Here is a 22,485-nt window from a genome sequence, read left to right as displayed (position 1 = left end):
AAAACCCCACCGCCACCACCAGAGGATTACCAACTACAAGAAGAAATTGATGCCATGCTGCCAACCTCAGCCTGACCTAATTTTTAACTGTTCACTAAAACACGGTAAATTTCTTTACCTATAGCCCACATTATTTATGCAAATCATCAATCTGCTCAATAAGTCAAATTCCATTTCTCAGCTGTATCACAGCCATAAATCTTTATAGCTTTTACTGCACCAATCTTCCATTGAAAAGGAAACTAAATTGGAACAATTCATCAGCCAAAAAACTGAATGTAAATGAACATAATAAAAAGGAAAAAAAATAATATGTACATTAGCTATCTCCTGTATTTAACAAACAGACAAAAGAATCTTTTTTCCTTTTCTTTTCTTAGAAATCTGAAGCTGAATTAAGCAAGCCTAATATGCTTTTCATCCATAGCTGATGAACTACAAAGAATTTCTGCAAGTAATTAATTCATAAACATGGTTATATGTAGCTTAGTAGAGCTTAATTCTGGTCTGAATCGGGCTTCGACATATGGGACATAATTGAAGGTCCTGTCCACATTCACAACATGTCTGACAAAAGGAAGACAGAAAATAAGAGTGTCAGTATATTCTCTTAGTATATATCCTTCATACCGTCTGACACAAAAAAAAACTAGGAATACAAGTTGGGATCTACCTGGTGACCGCAACCAAAGGCCATATCCTTCACATTAGTGAGGCAAATGACACAAAGCTGTCCAGAACAACAGAAATGTTAGCCCCAACATTCATAGTCAACCTTCATGACAATAAATACTTTATATTTATCAATGTTATAATCAAACAAGAAGTTTATAAGGCAACAAGCGCAGACACTGGAAGCTCACAATCTAGATGCAAGTCCACATTAAATGTTAATTTGTCCATTTATTGCACATCTGCTTTTTTTCTGGCAAACTGACTGGGAGTCATAAAGAATCACAACAGTATCTCAGACATTAACTGGCAGATGTTAAATCTAAAGCCTCACTCAGAATCTGATAAACTAGTCTAGATACAATTGATTTTATTAAGGTAAAAGCAGAGCACAAAGATACCTTACATGCAATAAAAAATTCATTATAATTTAACAAAATAAATGGCCTAGTTGGCAATGTTGTAAACTTTTTGCCTCTTTCTCTTATAGCTAACCATTTTTTGCACTGACAATATCCAGAGCCTCCAACATTAAGTGAATACAGATACTAAAGCAACACAACTGGAACATGTTAGGAATGGGGTAACTCATCTTAACAAAATGAAAAGAGCTAGTTTAAGGGAAGAGCTGTTTTCTAGTAACCGCTAGAAGGAATAACAATCATGCAATAAGGACAAAGCACCAAGCATCCTTTATTTTCATTGGATTTGATGCATTAACGCTCTATTCCCCAACATGTTCTAATTCCTATCTTACCGTCCAATGGCAGCTTGTTAAGGAAGTTATAAAAAAAATTTGATCATTCTGTTCAAAAACCTAGATACCTGGTTATCATATGTAGAACTTGTAACAGGAGGAGCTGAGCTGACAGGCTGACTGTCCCTTTCATAAGGAGCATTCGGCTTGAAACTAGTAGAGGTAGAATAGGAAGGTTTTGGCCTGCTGACAGTTGTTGCACCATATAAAGGTGGAGGGAGGGTGACCCTCTCTGGAACATTTCCCATCCGGTGACTGCAAGTGATATATGACAATGAAATTTATGTCGATACATATATATATATACAAAAATAACAATAACGATTGGATGAATCACTTATTACCCCAGTATGTTAAGCTCTATTGTTGCCTTATACTGAGAGGGAATCTCCATTAAAGCAGCAAGGGCAAACTCTGTTTCCTTTCGAGATTGTTCATGATTCTTTGACATTATTTCTGTAAAATTCACAAACTAGAAAAAATGCAGACACACACAAAATGTGAGTACCACTAGAAAGTTACATAATTAGCTGACAAGTGTAAAGAGAAATAATCATGTCCCAGACACCTACCTGGAAATTATCAAAAGCTCGGGCAGGGATGTTATCATCAAATTCTTTCATCATGTCCCAGGGCCCATCCCCCACCCCAACTAGAACAATTGACAAGGGAATCTTACTAGAACAAAATAAAAATAAGATAAGAGTCAGACAAACAAACCAATGCCAAGAACTTAAGGAGCTAAATTTCACCTGGCTTCTACTATAGCCTCAACTGTCTTCTGCTCCTGTGGACTTAATCGGCCAGGCTCGGTATCAACACTTCTAGTTACCTGAGACAACCATCAAAGTTGGGTCAACCCCAACTTATAACAAAGATCCAACTGTCTTAAGATAAATCACCTATTATTGCATAACACATATGGTAAAAATAACAGGATTTTATCAGCTTTGTAACCAGAAGTTCGATTCTTTTTCCAATTCATTTTCAATTTGAATAACCTACGATCATAGTAATCCATCCCTCTATTTGCTTACAGATCTAAGATTATATTTATATTTGAGGTAAATACCTGCCCATCAGCAATTATCAATAATACATGGTACTGACCACCACTCTGCTCAACGATGGTCATGGCCATTTCAATTACAGGGGCAAATGACGTTGGTCCTGTCATGAAAAATCAAAAACTATAAGATACAGGAACGAAACAACTAACCTTGAAGAGGTACTCCAGAATATAAAACATGGCACTACTAGAAGGATACAGACCAAACCTGCAAGTTGTAAATGAGGCACAATTTCCTATACCGACTTAACACCTCCTCAAATCCATTACAAAATCTGTCATCTGGAAAGAAACTGAAGACATCTAGATCGTGTGTTGATGCTACCATTACAAGAATGTGATGCTTATCAACCACAGATTTCTGACAAATAAACTATAACAAAAATAATAATAATAAATTAATAAAAATAACAGTGAAAGAAAGCATACCATCCCCAAATCCATAGCACGGAATCAAATTATCCTCATCAAATGCAGCTAAGGTTTTCCCAATAATGGATATTGCTTGTTCATAAGGATTTAAGCCATCTCCAATACGATGCAAGCTTCGTCTGTTATATGATCGTGCACCTATTTATTAAACTAGCTTTAGAATGCTAAATAATGCCATAACATATATAAAGCACTGAAGAACCATTTCAACCTGTCCACTCATTGCTCTTTGTAAAATCAATGCCAACAATGAGATTAGATGATTCAAGGCCAGTATGAGCAAGAGCTGCAGTCACCTACACAGAAGGTTAATGAATTTGTATACGCAGTTGACAGAATGTCACAAGTCAAAATGATGGAAGATGGATCATTTTAGAATTCGTAAAAGCCATTCAATTATCATACCAAGAAAGAGAGGAATTCAGAACTACATGAAAATAAAAAATAAATGCCTAGTTCATCTACTTAAGTACTTCTAGTATGTGATATTACCTCATGTAAGGACTTGTAATCGTCAGCAATTCTGGAATACCTCCTATCAGGCTTCCTTGTGTTACCACTGTATCGTTCAGAAGAGGGATTATACCATTGTGAAGAATATGTTTGCTGGGGTGGATAAGTCTGACCTTCTTGACTATATTGTGGCTGAGAACCCCAATTCTGATTTTCTTGACCATACGGTGAATGAGAATACCCATGGTGAGAACCCCATGAATTCTGCCTCCAACTGGACCTTGAGTTTCTGGCTCCCATCAACTAAATTATCCACAGAAGTTCACTAATTTCAAACAAAATCCACTTATCTCCTTCACAGCACGGCACGCAAATAATTACACCAGACTGAATCAATACCTATAAAGCAAACAGCAGAAGAGCTCAAACATAAAAAAATGAATATGAACTTCTGCTATCCGACAAAAAAGAAAAAAATTACTTGAATAATTCTCAATTCTCTCCCCCAATGACTCTTAAAACAACCCACTTCTCCCTTTCACTATTGGATACACCATGGGGGCCAAATCAAGAAATCCAAATCAACAGCAAAAGCCTCGCAAAAAATCACCTTTCAAAAGAAATAAATGGGTGTTTGGCAATGCAAGGGAAAGAAATTTCCAAGAAAACTCTACATTCTTCCAATTCCTCTTTCTTAAGAATACATACTTTTCAGCACACCGAATCAGGTAAACCCAACAGAACAAAATCAAGCTCTAAAGAGTAAAAACAATATACCTTAAATAACAAGCCTAGAGAAAATGTAACAAAAGAATCAAAAGTTCCAAAGAAAATTCGTCACTTGTTTTCACATCATTTAGGAATCAAGCAAAAGAGCAGACCAAAAAAAGGGCTTTAGATACATGACTTACCCACGTAAGAGAGTAAAGGAACCAGTAGAGTAGCCACCATGAAGCGAAGAAGAGGCGAGTGTGAGTTGCTAGTCTGCGTATCAACTCAAGAAGCTGATCGTACAGTGAGTGGAGGAGATTCCCTCAGCTTTTCGTCCTTGGAAAACAAAAGCAAATAAACTTTAAAAATTAGTGAGAGAGAGAAAGAGATTGTCACAGGGGAGAGAGAGACAATAATTAAAAGATGAACAGGAAGAAGATAAACACGTGTCTTCGCCTGAGAAAGTGACAACAATTAAAAAGAAAAAATATTGACATATTATTTTACTCGAAAACGCCAGTTACTTGAAAACGGATCGAATTATTATATTTGATCAGAATCTTAAATTTATTAAATTTAGTAGTTAATTTTATAATCACAAAATTAAATAAATTAAAATTTTATTTTTTGATATATCATAAATAAATTTAACTTATATTTTTTTATATATAAATTTTTCTTTTTTATCATTTTCTTTACCTTTTTTAAATTTTTTTATGTTAATAATAATATATATTTTTGTTAAAATATAAATTTTATTAATTACATTATTTTTTATATTATTACCTTATTACTAATATTTTTTTTTAAATATTACCCAAATATTTAAAAATATAATAAAATTATTTTATTATTTAATAAAAGATAAATATATCATCGACCAAAAAATAGAATTTTAACCATATATAATTACTTGTTACCAAATATATTGAATTATTTAGTTATTTTATGTAAATATTCCATTTGATAGATAAGAAATTCGAACTCTTCAAGGGTAGAAAACAATTTGCTTCACTATGTACACTAAATTTGGTAAGAGCTGAATCATCCTCACATGCCTGGTCTAAAAACCCACCAAACTTTAGGCCACACGGAATTGTGTCTTTATCTAAATATGAACAATTCGTCTTCATTGACTAGTTTCTTCTGCCTATGATAGCCAAAAATAGAGCACGTCTAAAAAAGAAGCCAAGAGGGAGGGAGAATGTCATTGTTGTCATCTCCGACCTCTAAAAGTGGTGGCTAAAAAAACTCTAAGGAGAAATGTTGACTTTTCAAACCTTGAATGAGAAGAAATTTGTTAGATTTTTAAATTTAAAGAGGAAAATATGATAAATTTTTAGATTTTTTAAATATTTTAATAAACAACAATTTTACTTTTAACAGTAATAGTGAAATTTAACATATAAGTAAATATTTATATTTTCAATAATTAATAGATGAGAAATTGGATTTGCATCAACTCTTAGATGGAAAATAGTCATTCGGCCTATTCCTCAATGTATAGTTTGAATTTCAGGACACACAAAATGGAGAGACGTAACGATAATCTTTTGTGTCAATGAATTGAACTTGCTTAAACGGTCAATTCATAGATTTCGTCTGTAGATATATTTTGGGTAGGAGGTAGAACATGCTTTTTGTCGATTTGGTATAAATATTTAAAAACTTTGGATAACATAAAATTATTGGAATGAAGTTTTGTTTCATGAGATCTAAAATATAATTAGTGCTTGCCCTAACCAAGTTAGTTCGAGTTTTAAAGTCTGCTTAATTTTATTCAATTTAATTCGAATTTATTTATTTCAAATATAAACTAAGTTCGAGTTAAGACATTTGATTTGTTTGAAAATTAAGCTAAACTTAAGTTAGAGATAATTTGGTTCAGTTTGATGTGTGAGTTAGATAGATGACTCGATTCAGTTCGAACTTAACTTGTAATTTGATTTAAATTATGTGAAATAATTGTTAAACAATATTATATTATCAATAAATCATAAATTCAAACCATATATCTGAGTCATTAATTTGAACAATAAATTTGAGTTAAACTTGAACCACCCTCAATATTGATTTGATAAATTCGAATCAAACTTAAGTTAAACTATTTTTTATTTAAACTAAAGGATGTTCTAATTCGATTTGATCCGTATACACCCCGAAATATAATAATAACAACATATGGAGTGATTAATTCCGCCTTGCTTTGGCCTTAAAACATTTATTCACTCTTTGAATATATAATTTGCATTATCTTTATCAAAATTTTCACCCCATTAAAAAAATCTAATATTATAAGAATAAAATAATAATTTTACTATTCACATTTTTTGAAAAAACTCTTAATTTCACGTGAAATTTTAAATATGATAGTTTGAGTTTTTTTATAAATTTAAAATTTTACGATTCAATCCTTACCATTCTAGATTAAAAACCTTAATCACCATCTAAATTATTCATTAATTATGATTAAGTTTTAAGCTTGAATTCTAACAATAACTCACTAATCTAAATGAACGAGTTGAGATGACAACATCCTTGTCATTATATTAAAATGAATAAATCAATAATTTATTATCAAACTAATAGAATCCATCAATAAAATTAGATGATTAGTAAATATTTATATTTTTTAAAATTAATAAATAAAATTTTGTTAATAAATTAAACGGTAAGGGAATAAGTCTTTTCGCCTTTATATTTTGGCCAAAGGACTTATTTCTATCCAAAGTTTATTGTATTCCCAAATTAATATATGTTAAGTATTAAAAACTCAAACACCGATTTATGGGAATTAAAATTAACAAAACTAATTAACATTATCTATTTCCCTCATAGAAAATAAACTATTTTTCCTTTGAATTAAACTTTAAAATATTACATTTCCTCTCCTCTCCCCCTCCCTCCAAAAGGTTTTTTCTTTTTTCACCCTCCTATTTTTCAACTTAAAAAATGAGAGAGAAAAAAAAAAACTCTAGTGAGATATGTAGAAAAAAAAAAAGAAACTCTAAGGGAGATATGTAATATTTAAAATTTAATTTAGAAAAAAAATTATTAGTTTTTTAAATTTAAAAAGAAAATAAGTAATATTTTATTATTTTTAATATATTTTTATTCAAAATAATAATTTTATCTATAAAATTTAAATAATTTTATTAATTTTAATTGTGTAAAAAAATATTTAAATTTTTAATATTTAATAAATATTAATTTAAAAATATAATAAACTCTGGGCCGGAGTAAGTCCCTGACCTTATATTTTCTCCACTTCTTTACGTGTCGAGGTGGTCATACAAATATGTAAATTCCAGAAGGCCAAACGACTATTTCCCACCCAAGGTTTAGTGTTTTTTCAAATGTCCTTCCTTTAATTATGGAAACACCAAACACCCACCCATGGCCGGTTAGATTTAACAAAATCCTAACGCCTAAAAATTTTATCTCTTTTTGCCCCCCTAAACTTTAAAAACTAACATTTTCCCTCAGCCTAAGTTTTAAAAAATCGCAGTTTCATCCTAGGGTTTGGTTTTGAAATCTCCGACAACCTCTCCCGCTCCGTTGCCGACGACCTCTCCCTCCCGAAGCAACCTCTCCTTCCGGCGATCTCTTTCTTCCCATTTGGAGGTCCGATCGACGTCGGAGACGCCTTGGGACGAAGACAACGCTTCGTTTTCGTCTGGGAAGACGAAGAACTTCGTCTCCCAAGACGTCTCTAACGTCGATCGGACCTCCAAGTGGGAGGAAAGAGATCGCCAGAAGGAGAGGTTGCTTCGGGAGGGAGAGGCCGTCGGCAACGGAGCCGGAGAGGTCGCCGGAGATTTCAAAACCAAAACCTAGAGTGAAACTGTGATTTTTTAAAACTTAGGCTGGGGAAAAATTTTAGTTTTTAAAGTTTAAGGGAACAAATTTATATTCTATTTTAGTTTATTTTTAATATTATAGCTAAAATGATGATTTTACCCTTACTACCGTTAGAGTTTTGTTAAATCTAACCGATCATAAGTGGGTGTTTGGTGTTTCTATAGTTAAAGAGGGGACATTTGAGAAACCACTAAACCTTGGGTGGGTGGGAAATTGTCGTTTGGCCATTCCAAAATGCAAAAACACCTATAAGCCTATAAGCCTATAAGCCATTCTATTTCTACAAAAAGCACGAACGTTTCAACACGAGCCCTACATCTCACAGTGCTCCACGTGGCACGTACGCAGCATCCATTTCAATTCAATTCATTTCACATCACATTCCACAAAATTCTTCTATAAACGCCCGTTCCATCCTTTTCCTTCAATTCAATTCTCATTTTTCTCATTTTCACCTTTTTTTCATAGTCAAAAGTTCCAATCCCAACTCATCATTTCTCAACTTTAATCATCAGTCGATAAGTACGATATAAATACATTTTAGTCCCTATGATTTTCATAGTCTAAAAAAATCATATTAATTATAAGAAAATAAGGGTAATTTAGTTAAGACTAGTAATTTATACTTAAAAATAAAAAATATCATTAAAAATATATTGCCAAAAAGATTATTATATTTCTAATAAAAAATACTAATATATTATTTTAATAAGATAAATTTTAATTTATCTTATTAAAATAATATATTAGTATTTTTTATTAGAAATATAATATATTGATAAAATAATAATTTTATTTTTAAAACTAATAAATTTAATAATTCATGAATAAGTAAAAAAGTTTTTCAATATGGAAAATAAAAACGTGAGAAAACATTAATCTTTTGTGGGAATAAGTCCTTTGGCTAACCAAATGTCCCCGGAAAGTTATCAATTTATAAGGATCTGAGTGTTACATTTTCAAATTTTATCGGATTTTTTACGATTAAGACCAAACTACGGGCTGCCGACGCGCTACTTTTCCCAATCAGCGAATCAAACTACGTTATTTTTGCGGAACTCAAAGGGTCCCGCCGGCGGTAGATAATAGAATAACTCATGACTAAGTAAAGCCCGTGGGGTTCTTACAACTTCACAGTTCCTCACTCTCTCTCAGTCTCACGTCAGGTCTGGTCTAGGCTTTTCTCTCTCGTAGTCGCGCTGAGCTGAGTTAGGGTTGGGTTCTTGACTCCTAGTCGAGAAATGAAGCACAAGTGCGAGAAAATGAATAGTTCTAAGCTAGTGACTTATGTGCTTCTCGGACTCATTGTTGTTCTTGGGTTGGTTTGTTTGTACTACGGGTCGTTTTCGGCCCCGGGACTCCGTAGATCGGACGATGATTCTTTCGATGGATCTGACCCGGTTTTAGGCGGTTTTGCAGGGAACAAAGATTTTGATGACTTGTTTGAAGATCAAGAGCTCAATCCTGAAGTGCCCAAAAGCATCCCTGTATGTAAATCTATTTTATTTTACTTTTTTTTAAAGAGATTTTTTTTTTGTTTATTTTGTTTGATTTATCTACAAATTAACGAACAATTAAGAATTTGTTATTGAGCAAAAAATAATTTGTGTATCTTGGAAAAACTTGATAATTGGACTCGTTTAATGTAGATAATTGTGTTCTGCCCATCAATTTTGTTTCGTTGGATAGAAATTTGCGATAGTGAATTGACATGAGAAAATTCTCAGGTTAGAGGAGAGGGATTTCTGAGCATTGTATCACATTCTTCATAGCTTATCCCTAGATTTATGTTATACATGTATTTGCTTTCATTTTGGTTTTTAAGATGAATGTATATGCCGTAGAAATTTATATTAATTCCACTCGATAGTATATGAATGATATAAGTTTGTTTTACCCACTCAACTCTTTTTAAGGGCAAATTCGGTTTTGTGTAAATTTCTTCTTAATTAGCTGAAATTGTCCATTTCATGTTTTTACAGATCTGTGATATGAAATATTCAGAGTTGATACCATGTCTAGATAGAAACCTTATTTATCAATTAAAACTAAAGCCTAATTTGACATTAATGGAGCATTATGAGCGGCATTGTCCACCTCCAGAGCGGCGTTACAATTGCCTGGTTCCACCTCCAAAGGGTTACAAGGTTAGTTTCTTTTGTCACTTATGTATTTGGTATCAGTTAGTCTTTTATTCCAACAAGATAGTTTTTAGAGTTGCAGATTCCTATAAAGTGGCCAGCAAGCAGAGATGAAGTGTGGAAGGCTAATATACCTCATACACATCTGGCAGAAGAGAAGTCAGATCAGCATTGGATGGTTGTAAATGGAGACAAGATAAATTTCCCTGGTGGAGGGACCCATTTCCATGATGGAGCGGACAAGTACATTGTTGCTCTTTCCAGGGTATGTGGTTGTTTTGTTTCAATATGATATAAAATATATTGATGTTTTCCTTGTTGTTAAGCTAATTCTTAAATCATTATACTGGTATAGATGCTTAAATTTCCTGGTGATAAGCTCCACAATGGCGGAAACATCAGGAATGTTCTTGATGTGGGTTGCGGGTTGCAAGTTTCGGAGCCTATCTTCTTTCCCATGATATTGTAGCTATGTCCTTAGCACCTAATGATGTACACGAGAACCAGATACAGTTTGCACTGGAGAGGGGCATTCCATCAACTCTAGGTGTCTTGGGAACTAAACGACTTCCTTATCCAAGCAGATCATTTGAACTTGCACATTGTTCACGATGTCGGATTGATTGGCTTCAGAGAGATGGGATTCTCTTATTGGAACTTGACAGATTATTAAGACCAGGAGGGTATTTTGTGTATTCTTCTCCTGAAGCCTATGCACATGATCCAGAAAATCGAAGAATCTGGAATGCTATGTATGATCTTCTGAGAAGCATGTGCTGGAGAGTTGTTTCCAAGAAAGACCAGACTGTTATATGGGCAAAGCCAGTAAGCAATAGCTGTTACTTGAAGAGAGAACCTGGAACGCGGCCTCCTTTATGTGGGCCTGAAGATGACCCGGATGTTACATGGAATGTGCTCATGAAAGCATGCATCTTCCCTTACTCAGCTAGTAAGTAACACTACTTTCTGTCTGTTGTTCAGGCTCTAACTTGTAGATAATTTTGAAAACTCTCCTTGTGTTGTTGGCAGAACTTTTGTTATTGTTATCACATGAAATACATTATATCCAGATTGAAGTTGTTGCTCTTGTCTAACTTATCAGCGTACTCTGTGGTCCTATAGTTTTTAGAAATTTGGGTTGGAAGGACTCATCGGTCCTCTGTCTTTCTTCCAGGGAGAATAGGAGAATATGATTTATGTTCTACTTCTCTCTTGTAAACCTGAATCAAGATATCTTTAAATCCCTTGTGAATGTTCCCTAATAGGAGTTTTGAATAGGAAAACTTAGTACTGATTTCTATTGTTTTCATTACTGTGCCCAGATGTCCATTTATTTGTGCAACATGGGCTAGTGGATAGGCTCTAGTTCTTTAACTTTTCTGTTTTAAGCTTTTATCAGTGCTTGTAGTAACCTTTTTTCTTCTTTGACAGAGATGCACCAGGAAAAAGGTAGTGGACTAGTTCCTTGGCCAATGAGGCTTACTGCAGCACCCCCTCGACTAGCAGAAATTGGTGTCAGCCCAGAGGAATTCCGCCGAGACTCTGTAAGTTTTTGACATTGATTGAGAACATTGTTTGGTGTTGTTGTATCCTGCTTTGTTCTGTTTATTACTCATCACTTTATTCATCAAGAATTTATTTCATGCAGAATATATGGCTAGCTAGAGTGACTGAGTATTGGAAGCAAATGAAATCTGTTGTACAGAAAAATTCCTTAAGAAATGTTATGGATATGAACTCTAACCTTGGGGGATTTGCTTCTGCCCTCAAAGATAAAGATGTTTGGGTGATGAATGTTGCTCCCTTCCACATGTCTGCAAGATTGAAGATAATTTATGATCGAGGTCTCATTGGAACTGTTCATGATTGGTAGGCCTTTTAATTTGACAAATTCATCCGTAATGAATTTTCCACTCCAAAATTTGTTTTGACATTTTGCACATGCTTTATTCTGGTCTTTGTTTGTCTTGGTTTCATACACACACACACACACACACATATATATATTGATATCATTATGACATATTATTTCTAGTAAAATACCTTTTTATTTTGGAAAGTCGGCCATGTATAATTTCCCTGAGCATAATTAAATAATGTGGCAATTTCTATTCATAAAGCTTTGGATATGAGTTATTGAGTTTTGCTTTGTCAATGATATAGGTGTGAAGCATTCTCGACTTATCCTCGAACATATGATCTTCTTCATGCCTGGAAAGTATTTTCAGAGATTGAGGAGCTTGGTTGTGGAATAGAGGATTTACTAATTGAAATGGATAGAATGCTGCGGCCAGATGGATATGTAATTATAAGAGACAAACCTTCTATAATAAACTATATCCGAAAGTTTGTGACTGCCTTAAGGTGGGATGGCTGGATATCAGAAGTTGAACCAAGGATTGATGCTCTCTCCTCTGGTGAAGAAAGAGTTTTGATTGCAAGAAAGAAATTGTGGGACAATGGTGTTATGGCAATCTGAAACTGGCCTCTTCTGCCAGGTATATTGTCATGTATGCAATTTGAAACGTCGAGGGGTTTTTTTGAAACGGATTGTTCTTTCTCTTTCTTTTATAATTCTCATCCTCCCCCAAGAAAATTTGGAGTATGTTATGTCTATTCAAACTTAATACTCTAGTTCCTGTTATAAAGTTCATGTACATCTTCGTTCCTTTGAAGCCATGTTGATCGCACTTCTGGGATCTTTCACATTTCACTAGAGATAAAATGAGTTTGAAGCTGGACCTGCCTACAGTTGGCATTTGATACAGTTATTTTTTTTTTCTATCCGGCTAGATGAAGATTCTACAACAGCTTCATATACAAAGGGTTGCAGACTTGCAGTACATTTATATCTCAGAAGTTGCAGCCGTATAGAGATAAGAGTCTCAAGCAGCCAAAAGCAACAAGAAGAACAGAAGCAGACATGTAATATCTTGGAGGATATTGTACTTGTGGGATGTATGTTTTTCATATCAACTAATGTTACTTAGAAAGTAATTAGTGTAATTTAATTGCAGGTATTCTTGGATTCTATTTTCCTATCTCCAGTGGTTCTTCTAGTTTTGCCAGGATCTTAAATTAGTGGAGATAGACGCCTGTATATAACCATGGAATTGCGAATTATAAATAGAACTTTACTAATTTGTGGAGATTTTGCTGCGTTAATTTTTGAGTGGCCTGCGAAAAAATTACCCATCATTTTGGAAGGTAGGTCAATCATTCATGATCTTCTAAGTATAATGTTAACAATTCAGTGTGTCGTTCCATTGATTATAGAACATATCAAAATTAAACTTTGGATTTATTTTGTTTAGTGGTTGTAAAATTGATTATTGGATTCGGACTTTGTTTTGTTTAGTATAGTTGGTTCGGTCTCAAAAGTGATGATCCAATTTGAGTGAGATTTCTCGTTTAAAAAATATATTTGTAATACTTTGCACCATGCATGTCAGCTTAACCTACTGATCGTTAATTAAATTTCGGACATCAAAGGTTGACACTTACTAACAAGAAGTCTATTTTGCGTGTCAAAAAACGGCCAAACGACTATTTCCCACCCAAGGTTTAGCGTTTTCTCAAAAGTCCCCCCTTTAACTATAGAAACACCAAACACCCACCCATGGCCAGTTAGATTTAACCAAACCCTAACGGTGGTAGGGGTAAAATCGTCATTTTAGCTATAATATTAAAAATAAACTAAAATAGAATCTATTTTGCCCCCCTAAACTTTAAAAACTGAAATTTTCCCCCCGCCTAAGTTTTAAAAAATGGCAGTTTCACCCTAGGGTTTGGTTTTGAAATCTCCGACGACCTCTCCGGCTCCGTTGCCGACGGCCGCTCCCTCCGGAAGCAACCTCTCCTTCCGACGATCTCTTTCCTCCCATTTGGAGGTCCGATCGGCGCCCGGAGACGCCGTAGGAGACGAAGACTTCGTCGGGAAGACGAAGTTCTTCGTCTTCCCAGAAGAAGACCTCTGGGAAGACGATCGTCTTCCCAGACGAGGACGACGGCATCGGCTTCGTCTGGGAAGACGAAGAACTTCGTCTTCCCGACGAAGTCTTCGTCTCCCACGGCGTCTCTGAGCGCCGATCGGACCTCCAAATGGGAGGAAAGAGATCGCCGGAAGGAGAGGTTGCTTCCGGAGGGAGCGGCCGTCGGCAACGGAGCCGGAGAGGTCGCCGGAGATTTCAAAACCAAACCCTAGGGTGAAACTGTCATTTTTTAAAACTTAGGCGGGGGGAAAATTTCAGTTTTTAAAGTTTAGGGGGGCAAAAGGAGATAAAATTTTCAGCCGTTAGGGTTTGGTTAAATCTAACCGGCCATGGGTGGGTGTTTGGTGTTTCCATAGTTAAAGGGGGGACTTTTGAGAAAACGCTAAACCTTGGGTGGGAAATAGTCGTTTGGCCGTCAAAAAACTATCTATTGATTGTCATTCTATCCTTCAGGCTTAAAAATGTAGGTAACTTCACTTATTGTGGTCAGACGCTGAGCCATTATGGAGTGATAAAAGCCTGAACCTTGGGTTTGACAAATAGAGGTTGCATCTCCGTTCAAGACCGTTTAGATGATGGAGAGAGTTGAGTAAACAGCGTCATTTCGAGAAAAAAAACAAACTCTTTACTCCAGAAATGGTATTATGAGTCAACCATTCAATCCACAAGTTTGGCAAGTACGTTGCCCAGCCAACTGGTTAGAGTGTCAACACAAGAGGGTGTTGAGCAAACGGTGTCTTTAAACAGTGAAAGAGATCTTACTTGATTCTCATCTCTGCTTTGAGAAACACTCGAAAATTCATTGTGTGTAGCATATTGTATAGGACTCTAGGGCGTTATGCTCAAAAGTAACTTGTTTCTACTGAGAGCATTTGGTGGGAGGCAACTTGCCCAAGTATTATATGCTCTAGAAAGGATTTGAGATCCTATACCCAAAGGCATCTAGCAACGCTCATATTGGTAAAAATAAGTGATAATTGTCTGAGAAGATGTGGTTCTTCGACATGAACAATCACCAAGAGGGATCAGGGTCTCAAATCTTATTGTTGGGGTGACATTCATGATTTGTGGTTGTGTGTTAAGAATTATACATTGAAAGTTGTTACTGTTTGGTGTAAATAGGCACACACTTTAGAATGGTGTGCAAAGAGAGATAGCAAGTTGCTTTTGATCAAATGACTTCTTCACTCTTAAAATTAGAAGTTTGTCATAATGGGACACTTCTTCAACGTAAGTTTCCTATCCTAAACGAGTTAAATTTCGTATCTTAAAAAATATCTATACGTTGAGTTCTGACTTCTTAATAACATAAATCTTTTACATGTTGTGTTATTATGTGTTTAAAGATACACTCGTTTGAGTTCTTTTCTCGCCATCTTTTTGCATTAATTACTATCAATAATACTCTGTTTAGGATAACATGTCATAAACTTTTTATTTCCATGAAACATTGGAAGAGTGATAAAAGACCAACACAAAGAGAAGAAAAAGGCGAGAGAACATTTATAAGATACTTTGTTACTATCTTCACTCACTTATATTTTTCTCAAGATATCTCATATTGTAACACCGACTAATAACATATAATGTTAAAAATTTCTCTGTGTTCTTATTTTATGTACGTTTGAATTATTCTATATTGTAATTGATATCAAGATTCATTTTCAGATTCTCAACGTTGTCACTGTAACTTAACTTACATAAAATTTTGAATTACAACAATTGGTAACAAAAGTTCTTAAGAACTCACCTTCTAAATTGAATGACAGGCCAATGGAGAGTCTTTTACACTAGAAATGGTTTCAAGGTGCAATTCAAAAGCACGTATTAGAATTACGGGTAAAACCAAAACAATTATATTAGTTTATTAAAGGTAAAATAAATATGATAATACTACAATTGAATTAAGGAATAGAAAGTAAAACACTAGAGGCTAATTGGATCTTAATAAACAAAAATTATTTTGGTAATCTATCTTTTATTAATTGTATTACCTTATTTGATTTTATTATAATTATATTTTTATTTTTTAATTTTTTAAGATAAAAATAACTTTATTTTCAATTAATATAACAAAAAATATAAAAATATTTTAGAAATAACCAAAAACATTTAAACAATATAATATATTAATATATTTTTATTATATCTAATTAAATATATTAATTATTTATAGTTATCAAAATAATTATTTATACGTACTGACACGCCAATTTCAGTGTTCCGTTAGTTCCGCTTGCTTCGTTCTCCAATTCGCCGATATACAGGATCAAATTACTCCCACCTTCACTGTAAAACCTGAATACTAACTGTCATTATATCTTAATACAACACATGGACTCTGCATCCGAATTGACTCGTAAGATGAAAAGCAACTCTTCTGTCCATTAAAAAATGTCCCCCAAACAACCCTTTGTCATTGGTAATGCATCTTTTTTCCCTTTTGGTTTTCTTGTTCCTCTTTGACTGATCTATTTTCATGTTGTAATACTAAAATGTTGATGTTCCCAGGTGTTGCTAGTGGAACCGCATCTGGGAAAACAACCGTCTGCAATATGATCATCTCCCAGCTCCACGATCAACGTGTTGTTCTTGTAAATCAAGTAATTTCAAGTTCACCATGTCCTCCAATCAGTTGGAGTATAAATGACAGATGATCAAAATCCTCTTACACTGAATGCATTTGACGTATGGGATATTTGCAGGATTCGTTTTATCATTCTCTCAATGATGAGCAATTGCGAAATGTTCATGAGTACAACTTTGATCATCCAGGTACATTTTTCATTTGAGAGTATCATCAAAGTCCTTACGCTAATTTCATTCTTTGATTACATTCCAGATGCCTTCAATACAGAGCTTTTGTTTTCTTGCATGGAGAGATTGAAACAGAGGCAAGCAGTTAGCATCCCGAATTATGATTTCAAGACTCATAAAAGCACTGAACGGGCACGTCAGGTACTATATAATTGGAAGACTTTCAGGCTTTCAAAAGGATTTTTCTGAAGCGTCAGATGCGTTGATGCCTCATAGTTTCGGTTAAAAACTGTTCTTAATGATTTTTGTTCTTTGTAATGTAGATTAACCCCTCAGATGTATTTATTCTGGAAGGAATACTAGTACTTCATGATTGTCGTGTTCGCGAACTCATGAACATGAAGATCTTTGTAGACACAGGTTTGTTTCTCTGAATTTTTCATCTGTTTAATTTATTTTTCTTCTGTAAAGTCAAGCAATGTGCTGAGAAAAAATCAATGAAACTGGGCAGTGCATTTTATGGTGAACCATTAAGCATAATCATCAGATGTTTCAAATTTGGACTATGTAAATATTAATGTATATAGCACTATGCTCATGATTAACATAAATGCATGCCGCATCCTGAGGTTTTTTCAATCTTGCATCTGATTTTCATTGCAGCTTTAGAATCCATTTTTTCTCCACCTAATTATGATATGTCACCAATGATCAGCATAGTAATTTCCCCAGTGCAGATTCTGATGTGCATCTAGCACGAAGAATCCAATGCGACACTGTCAAAAGAGGAAGAGGTGTCCAAAATGTGCTTGATCAAGTTAGTGAGCTTCTATTGCAACGTAAATGCCGAAGTCTATATATTACAGATATCTCAATAATCTATTCTCCAAAATTTGCAGTATGCTAGATTTGTAAAGCCTAGTTTTGAAGAATATATACTGCCATCAAAGAAGCATGCAGACATTATCATCCCTAGAGGGGGCGACAACAATGTAGCAATTGAGTTGATAGTTCAACATACCCCTACAAAGCTTGGCCAGCATGACCTGTGTAAAATATATTCAAATGTTTTTGTTAATTTCTCAACATTTCAGGTATTTTTATTTATCTTCATTTCTAGTTGTCAATTTTAACTATTCAAATATTGTTTCACTATGTCATTGAATTTTTCTGTAATATAATTATCTGCAATTCTGTGTTGTTGCTTTAAAGGAACTAAAAAAGCTTAATGGTCTTTTTGTACTCGGTCCAGCTTCAGGGTATGCACACCCTAATACGAGATGCTAATAGAAGAAAGCATGATTATGTTTTCTACGCGGATCGACTTATTCGCTTGGTGAACAGCTGCATATGAATAATAACAGCAAAAACTTAAAATTAAGTTGCAAAGAGCATGGTCTAGGACACCTTCCTTTCACTGAGAAACAAGTCATTACTCCAACAGGTACCCGCAGTTTGCTACAGTGTATTCATCATTTATCACCAGATTACCTTTAATTTTGATGATGAAAAAACTTTATTTGAGTCAAATCACTCTTTCAGGACTGAACTGATCACACCAAACAAGTGAAATTCAAGTCCACCAGAATACTTCATCATCCAATATGCATCTTTTTCATGTGCAATGTGCATAATACTTTTCCTTTATCTCTGCTTTTTATCCTATAACAGGGTCAGTACACACTGGAGTTGTTTTCTGTAAAAGGTTTTGTGGGGTCTCACATATTAGGAGGTACATCTTCCTTTTTCCATTATTATACATGAATCCTAAATTTACAAATCTTTAACATCAATGTTCAAACAAAAAAATTCTCTGGGTTGATTCTGAAAACATAATTCATGAGATGCATAACATAATTCTGATGTCAGTGGGGAAAGCATGGAGAATGCATTAAGGGCATGTTGTAAGAGGATCAAAGTTAGCAAAATCCTCATACATGGGGAGGGTAACAATGCGCCCCAGGTTCATGGAATCTACCGTGTCTCTTTTCTCCCTTGTCATCGACCATATAGCTACAACATTCACCTTATTTGGCTTACAATATTGCTGCAGTTAATATATCAAAAGCTACCCAAAGATATCTCAAGCCGCCATGTGCTATTGCTCGACCCCATTCTGGCTTCAGGAAACTCTGCTGTCAAAGCCATATCTCTACTTCTCCGCAAGGGTGTTCCAGATTCTAACATCATCTTTCTCAACCTTATTGCCGTAAGTCACTGATGTTTTGCTATCTATTTTCAAGACTTTGTTCCTGTTCTATTCTTAAATCTATCTATTCTGCAGGCACCATAAGGAATTCATGCCGTCTGTAAGAAATTCCCGAACCTGAAAATTGTGACATCAGAGATTGATGCATCACTGGATGAACATGCTCAAGTGCTCCCAGGGATGGAAGAGTTTGGGGACCGATACTTCAGTACACATAAAAACTACAATCCCACTCCAAGGTCTCTGTCCAGCTCACAATCTATAAGCTTAGGAACACCACATTGACTGAATACGTCAATACAGTATTAATCTTTTTGAGAGCAATCCCAGTTCAGATTTTAATGCATCTGGATTATTTAGAAATTTGTCCAATCAATCTACATAAATTTAAACATTGTCGTGATCAAAATATTAGCAGAATTTCTTCAACATTCTGAAAAACACGTTAACCTTCTAGCAAACAGGTTTGCCACAAATAAAACTAGTAAGAAAATTCATAAGTGGTAAGGCTAAGACAAATATATTTACGCACATATATGCGAAATTTGATTAGGAATGTCAAATGAAAACAACAATGTAAGGAACAAACGGCAAACAAAAAATTTGGCCCTAAAGATTTGTCAGTAGAAAACATGAAAACAACATCATAAACAAAATTTTTGTCTCATAAAGAACTGATCTATCACTATGGAAACAATTTGGGTGCTATCTATATGATCCTAAATTTCTGAACATTTTTGGGACTAGAATCAACCTGGAATCAGGATTTGCCATTTATAACTCGCAGAAAACTCTATCAAATAAGAAAATCAAGACTTGTCCTTCCTACTCTTCTTCTTCCTTGAGGCAAAGCTGCTTGGTCCAATTTCTATGGACATTCTCTTTGTTCTGCAAAGCAAAAGAAGCTTTTAGGTCTAAAGATTTTAAGGAAAAAGAACATATTAGTATAAGATAACATACCGAGCAGAAAGCTCTTCAGATTCCTTCATATCATCTTCAACTTCACCATCTAATTAAGAAACACAAAGTCAAATGATCAAACTGAGAGTGATTGAAAAACAACACAGCTGCTAATTTCCAGAACTATGTTGGTTGCAGAAGAGATTGACAAAACTGAAAATGTCAATAAACAGCCAGCTAAAAGAAAATTGAGTGACACTTGTGCAAAGTTGTTCCTAGTAAACTGCTATCAAATAGATTTTGCTTCAAAAAAACTGCAAATAAAGCTAGTCAACCAACTTGAAGGGTTAACTAAATGTAAAATTTTGCAAATAAGATTCTGTGACAAATACTCTCAAAAGTTCTACCGGTTTGTTATGATCATATTCTTTTGATTTTCTGAAATATGCAGCAGATGGAAGAAGGGACAAGGTTTACACAAAACAGATAATCAACATCTGCACCATTATTTTTTTAACCTCCAATTGAATTCATAAAGAATTAATCTTCCTTTTTAAAATTTCCGATATAATATAGCAAGAATCTATTAATTTCTATCACTATTTTCTATTTGCAAATATAGGTAATTATAATTCCCAAGTTGTATTTATTCATCATTATGGACTCCAATTACTTTTATACTTTGTTCTCACTGAAGCCACTTATAGAAATAGAACAGTAGAATACAATATCAAAATAATATATTTCAGGACAGTACAGAGCCTAAACAAACCTGTTTCATTTTCTTCATCACTTTTCTCCCCTGACTCTGCACCTGAACCCCATCGATCTCCACCATCATCATGGTCCCACCGTTCTCCAACAGGGGGCATCCAAAAGTCAGCTTCTTCCAAATCACTCTCCTTATCTGAAGACTCCCTCACTTCAGAGATAATTTCTTCAACCTCTTTTCTCTTCTTCATTTTCTTATTCTTCTTATTTACACTATTGGCACTTGTTTTTGCTTCTTCTTCTCCTTTTGTTCCATTTGATTCAAGTTTTCCGGTTTCCTTTTGCTCTGTTCACAGTCATTTACCTTCAAATATTCAGTCCAAAATTTTTACCAGTAGACACATATACAATAAGAGAGAATAAAAGATTTCAAATTAGACAGCTATATATAGACATTTTACACTAACTAGTGAAATAAAATCAACACTAACCTAGCTTGTTGAGGAACCGTTTTCCATTAATATGCTTCCAGATGTGCTCTTCAGTCTTGTTAACCGAATCACCCGTTAACTTACATATCAACTTTGCACTAACAAATGAAAAATGCAAATACAAATTACAAGGACAAATCATCATTCACATTTTATATTTTGTGCTGGATTGAGAACTATCAAACGTTCACCACCTCAAACAACAGTAACTTCCACTCAACTCAATTATATAAAGACAAATTACATTTTAATTCTCACTAATTGATTAAACAAAAAGCGTAATTTTTTAATGAAAATTTAACAGGGTATTAGAAAAACAGAACCAAACTGCCCAACCCAGCTTCATAGACATAAACTCTTCACACTCAAACAACCTTGAAACAAAAAATATGAAAACCCAAAACCCTAATGAAAGGTAAAATAAACAAAATGAAAAATGTAAGCTTGGATTACCGGGAGAGAGGGTCTTGCTTGAACATGTTAAGAGGGGTCTTATTGTGGGACAAAGCGAAGTCGACGAGACCTAAACGGCACCGCTTGGACTGAGAATAGGAATCCTTGTCTTTGAGTAGCATCTCGTGGCCCGTCTCCACACACTTGAGCCTACCGTTTTCGAGCTCCACAAAACTCGGCGGACCCAACAGATTCTTCCCTTCCTTTCCTAGCTTCTTCTCCACGTCCGAAGCCATTGCCGCTCCAGCTCCTGCTCTAGCCTCCATAGTGAAAGCAAAGCACCTTCAGGACAAGAATGTTTACAACAGAATTTCGAGAAGAGCAGAACGACGCCCTCTTTCTTTTTTTTTTTTTTCAATCTACTTTCAGATGAACAAATTATTAGTCCGCTAATGAGCCATATCAGGCCATCTAGTGGGCCTCAAGAGAACCAAGCCCAGTAGTGGAAGGGCAATTTCGTCTACTTACAAAAATAATACATGATAAGTGTGTAGGGTCCAGAAATCCCGGAACGCGGTGTTTTGTCTTCCTTCCTTAGATTGAGGTGGTACCGACAACTGTGGCTTTACTTGTCAAAAAAATCTTTCAGTTTCGACGTCCCCGTCTACAATTCAAATCAACCAATGATACGTCCATACAATGTTAAGTAATTAAATGTTGTGTTATAAACATTATATATAAATATTTAATTATATATTTAAAAATATATACACATAATTTTATTTATTAATTTCAAAACACGTCATTACAGCCGCATGATCAAAGATCAGCCGGTCTCCACCCATCCTTAGAGCACATGAAGGGACAAGTAACCTCTGCATTTACTCTTCATTCTTGGACTGTTCCAGTCACCTTTCTGCCAACTCCAATTTCCAC

The 22,485-nt window shown here is 34.6% G+C and overlaps 2 protein-coding genes and 2 pseudogenes across 2 annotated transcripts; 2 read left to right on the top strand and 2 right to left on the bottom strand.

Annotated features, from left to right (window-relative positions):
• Nucleotides 1–152: 152 nt before the first annotated feature.
• LOC123196062 lies at nt 153–4,500 on the bottom strand (annotated as a pseudogene).
• A 4,460-nt stretch (nt 4,501–8,960) lies between these two features.
• Nucleotides 8,961–13,247, top strand: LOC123196061 (probable methyltransferase PMT9). Its single transcript, XM_044609947.1, is given in 8 exon segments — nt 8,961–9,442; nt 9,938–10,102; nt 10,179–10,361; nt 10,452–10,521; nt 10,524–11,045; nt 11,528–11,640; nt 11,745–11,965; nt 12,260–13,247. Coding segments are annotated over 8 exon segments (1,836 nt in total). The 5' UTR covers nt 8,961–9,196; the 3' UTR covers nt 12,576–13,247.
• Nucleotides 13,248–16,591: 3,344 nt separating this feature from the next.
• LOC123196072 lies at nt 16,592–19,378 on the top strand (annotated as a pseudogene).
• A 180-nt stretch (nt 19,379–19,558) lies between these two features.
• LOC123196068 lies at nt 19,559–21,980 on the bottom strand. The gene is made up of 5 exons (XM_044609952.1): nt 21,610–21,980; nt 21,157–21,254; nt 20,727–21,011; nt 20,015–20,063; nt 19,559–19,942 (listed from the first exon to the last, which is right to left on the bottom strand). The coding sequence occupies exons 1-5, from the start codon at nt 21,873–21,875 to the stop codon at nt 19,864–19,866; spliced, it is 777 nt and encodes a 258-aa protein (XP_044465887.1). The 5' UTR covers nt 21,876–21,980; the 3' UTR covers nt 19,559–19,863.
• Between the last annotated feature and the right edge of the window lie 505 nt (nt 21,981–22,485).

This window comes from Mangifera indica, chromosome 14, assembly GCF_011075055.1.
Source record: "Mangifera indica cultivar Alphonso chromosome 14, CATAS_Mindica_2.1, whole genome shotgun sequence".
Lineage (NCBI taxonomy): Eukaryota > Viridiplantae > Streptophyta > Magnoliopsida > Sapindales > Anacardiaceae > Mangifera > Mangifera indica.
The sequence above is the reverse complement of the archived record's forward strand: the minus strand, read 5'-3'. Positions and strand labels throughout refer to the sequence as shown.